We start from the raw sequence: 3,943 nt of genomic DNA, 5'->3' as shown, positions 1-3,943 counted from the left end.
GCTGTACTGTGTTCGCTCTGATCTTACTGCAGAGCTGTGTGTAATTAGGAGAGCAACTTGTCACATTGGTAATGCCACCTTTTATTTCAAATAATCTCTGGAGACAGATTACCATGTTGATCAGTATCCGGCCCATAGTCCTGAACAGCTATTTTACATGTAGGAAAGGTGGATTTCTCTGGAATAAGACACCGAGTCACAGGTATCAATACATCATTTTATTCAACTTTTATTACCTACATGCCAATATAGATGGCTTAGGAGGGTTGATCCTACTGACAGATTCCCTTTAAGCTGCATTTAGCTACTTTCCAGGAAAAGGTGCAAACCGCAATATAAGCCCAAACTAGTCTAAATATGTAGTCCATAAAAATCAAGAAAAAAGCTGAATGGCACTAAAAAACAGGTGAGTACTCACTGTTTGAGCGGGTTTAGCAGAGTCAACAACCCCACCAATCGGTAATCCACGGAATATGGCGTGCTTGCTTGAAAAAACATATGTGGAGATCCAAATAGGAAAGAAAGTAGCAGCACCACACAAATCTTCTGAACCTTTGTCCTTTATTTCAACAACGTGCTGTGGACATGGTTACAGAGGGCAGGATAGTAGCAGAACAAGCTGGTTAGGTTAATGGACTACGGCCGTTTCGCGTGTTAGACGCTTCAACAGGTCCAGATGAAACAGATGGTGTGTCATTTCCTTTTAAACGTCATCACATGACCTCATAGAATTTAAAATAATTAAAACATGCGAAACGCATGAGCAAGACATAGAAAAACAACCAACAACAACTAGTCTAAATATGTATTTCTAACCCGATTAACCAGGGGGAGAAGAAGATATAAAGCGCGAGAGATTATATTATTGCAAACATAATAAAGATTTTACCTGTATGATTGGAATGTCCATATAGGGTACAAAATGGTTATAGCTTGAAGTGGTTGGTTATTGTTTCGCACATTGTTATCTTTTGGCATCCTTTCTATAATGGAAATCACCCCTCCATGATCTGATTGATGAGTGTACTTTGTGCTATAGGTAATACACAGGAGTCAGTCTGATCAGAGACAGCTGCAGTGTAAAGCATTGGGGAACACCATGATACTGCTGAAACTAAAACTAAACTAAGTCAAACTAAAATAAGTCAATTAGGTAAATCTAACAATAGAGATCGGTTGGAAGTACATTAATCTGATTTACATTTTTACCTGGATTTTCGGTATTTCACGTGCCATCTGTTTGATGACACTTTCAGCTGTTTCATTAGGAAGAAACCTTTTCTCTTTCATCAAAAGGAAAGATCACACTGTGCCACATAGAAGAAATAAATGTATATTATATTTTTTTTTTATTTTTCATCAAGTTTATATCTCTTTTTGTTCTTTCAAGAAGGAAGCACGATACCAACTCAGTTGATAAAATATGTGACTATAGGTAAAAGGTCAATGATTTTTTGCTGATTTTCCCTTTTGCATTCCTTCCTCCTGTTCATAAGTGTTAGGGGTGCACTATATTAAGGAGTATTTCCCGCTCCCCAGTCTTTTGGAAATGAAAGGTATAGATAAGCTGCATGTCACAATCCTCTAATCATCTAAATCAAAAGCTGAGAGAAGTAGGAGGAGAAGAAAAGCAGAGGGAGGCTGACTTGTAGGCAGTGTGGAGCGCAGTTACTAGCAGCCTTTTCTACGCCTGTGTGAGTTTCAGTCTTTGTGCAAGCAGGGTCTCCTTCCAGCTAGCCATGCAGCCTCCTCTCTAACACTGTGCAATGAGGGTGCTGTGCCCTCCAAGCAGCCTGCTCCAGGGGCTGGTGGCTTTGCTGGCTATCTGCATCCAGCCTCCAACCCTTGGATGGAATCAACAGGGTCACACAGAAGAGGATGTCTTCTTACTCCCCATTAATTCCTCCAGCAGATCCTTGGCCAACTTGGGTTTTGATCTACAAACTGAAAAAAGCACCACTGTGGAGAGTGCCCAAGAACTGAAGGCTACCCAGACAGGACATAGCCAGAGCCTGACTTCTTCTTCTTCTCCTGTATCCTCTTCAAGCAGCACATGGGATAAAAGCAGAGACACATTGATTATGTCTTCTCATACCCATCCAGGCTTTCATGCCTCGCAGTCGCAGCAGCAGGTGTCCACTCACTGCAACATCAGTGTGCACAGGCTGATGCTCACCTCCTTGCTTGTTCGCTGGGGTCGCCAACTGGGCTTCCAATGTGACCTGTTGCTTTTTTCTACCAATAATCATGGTAGAGCGTTCTTCTCAGCTGCCTACAATCGTGTCGTTTCCCCAGTGATCATTGAGCATCTTGGGGTCTCTGGGGCCCAGCAGGAATTTCGTTTGTGTGTAGGGTGTGGATGGTCAAGAAGCAGAAGAAGTGGCCACCTTAGACATCAACATGCATCTTCTGCTGCCTCTTCCACTTTTTCTTTCCTTTCATCATCCGCAACAGACCCTCATAATTCTTTACAAGGGGAAGCCCTGAATTTCTGCTGCCTGGATTTTAGTTTAGAAGAGCTGAGAGGGGAGCATGGCTGGCGAATGAATCGGAAGCCTATTGAATCCACTTTGGTGGCCTGTTTCATGACTCTTGTTATTATTGTCTGGAGTGTTGCTGCCCTCATCTGGCCAGTGCCTATTATTGCAGGCTTCTTGCCTAATGGTATGGAGCAGAGAAGGACAAGCAGCAAATAGCAATTGCACTTTAAATTGCATTCTAGTTTATTACAGTAGTTAGACATTGTGTAATGTGCTGTGACTTTTTTATTTTTTATTTTTCAGTTTTGTATTATCGAAGACATGTAACTTAATACTCTTTAAATGCTGGATTGGAAGAAAAATAGCAGGCATAATCAATTTTGTTAGTTGTGTTTCTAAGTGGATGTATGAGCATACACCTTCATGAATGTAGACATCTAAATGCGCACAGACTAAAGGGTTAATTTAAACTGTTATTGAAGAATTTCAGATAATATAGATCTTTGCAACATACATATAGAAAACTGGTGCCAATGGTAAGTGACTTCAGGTTTATAAGTTATCAAACTGCTGCAAGTGTTAAATGTAGCCATATTTTACAATTACAGAAATATTCATATTAAACAATCTTACATTTCATAGATGGCATTTAATATGTACGCTTAATATATTAAATCTTTCATTAAATATTTGATTTAATTAAGATATGAATATGTTGAAATATTGTAATGTTAATGACCTAAGGACCTTTATTTGTATATAACAGTATCAGTCACGAATGTACACTCTGCTTACTCTTATCATTTACATTCTGGGGAGTTATAAATTATTTGTTAATTATAGGACAATATTATCATTGCTAGCCCACCAGGTTTTCCTGTAGCCTGGGCAGGGTGCACAGTAGTAGGACCTGTTATGTTACAGTACAGCTGACAAACTGATGACATAGAATGTATTGCCCTCCCATGTAATAGGCTTCTCCGAGAAAGGGAGGAAGGTTTCCCAGAAGTGGAAACATGTTTCAAGGGATTCCCTCGGTGACAAGGTTGGAAATCAAAGATGTAGACCATGAGAAAAAAATAGATCATATACGGGGTTTTTTAAGTTCACATTGTGCATCCTGGCCAATCTTCTCAATTGCTCAAAAAAACAATGTCATAAATGTGTATATGTATATATATATATATATATATATATATATATATATATATATGTAATTTTTTTTTTTTTTTTAATTAAAATTAATTTCTAAACTTAGTACCTTAAAACTTAAGCATAACTGCTTTTTGACTGTAGCTTTCAGAATCACCATATGTCCATAAATCTAAATATACATGTTACTATTTTAGAGCATTTAAAAGCTTTTGTGCCTTTTTAGGCTGATCCTGTTTTACTCCATTCCTCTACAAAAAAGTGCACCTTTTAGAGGACTTTAATTATACCGGTTTTGGGTGGTTGTCTCA

At 38.9% G+C, this 3,943-nt stretch overlaps 1 protein-coding gene across 1 annotated transcript; it reads left to right on the top strand.

Annotated features, from left to right (window-relative positions):
* The first annotated feature begins 270 nt into the window (after window positions 1-270).
* On the top strand, window positions 271-3,658 carry TMEM158 (transmembrane protein 158). The gene has a single exon (XM_077271910.1). The coding sequence runs from the start codon at window positions 1,767-1,769 to the stop codon at window positions 2,694-2,696; it is 930 nt and encodes a 309-aa protein (XP_077128025.1). The 5' UTR covers window positions 271-1,766; the 3' UTR covers window positions 2,697-3,658.
* The last annotated feature ends 285 nt before the right edge of the window (window positions 3,659-3,943 follow it).

This window comes from Ranitomeya variabilis, chromosome 6 (assembly GCF_051348905.1).
Source record: "Ranitomeya variabilis isolate aRanVar5 chromosome 6, aRanVar5.hap1, whole genome shotgun sequence".
Taxonomy (NCBI): Eukaryota; Metazoa; Chordata; class Amphibia; order Anura; family Dendrobatidae; genus Ranitomeya; species Ranitomeya variabilis.
Note: the sequence above shows the minus strand (reverse complement) of the source record. Positions and strands in the feature narration are given on the sequence as shown.

Bases quoted from the DNA above. Each gene is read 5' to 3' on its own strand.
- TMEM158 (XM_077271910.1), top strand. From the start codon at position 1,767: ATGAGGGTGCTGTGCCCTCCAAGCAGCCTGCTCCAGGGGCTGGTGGCT.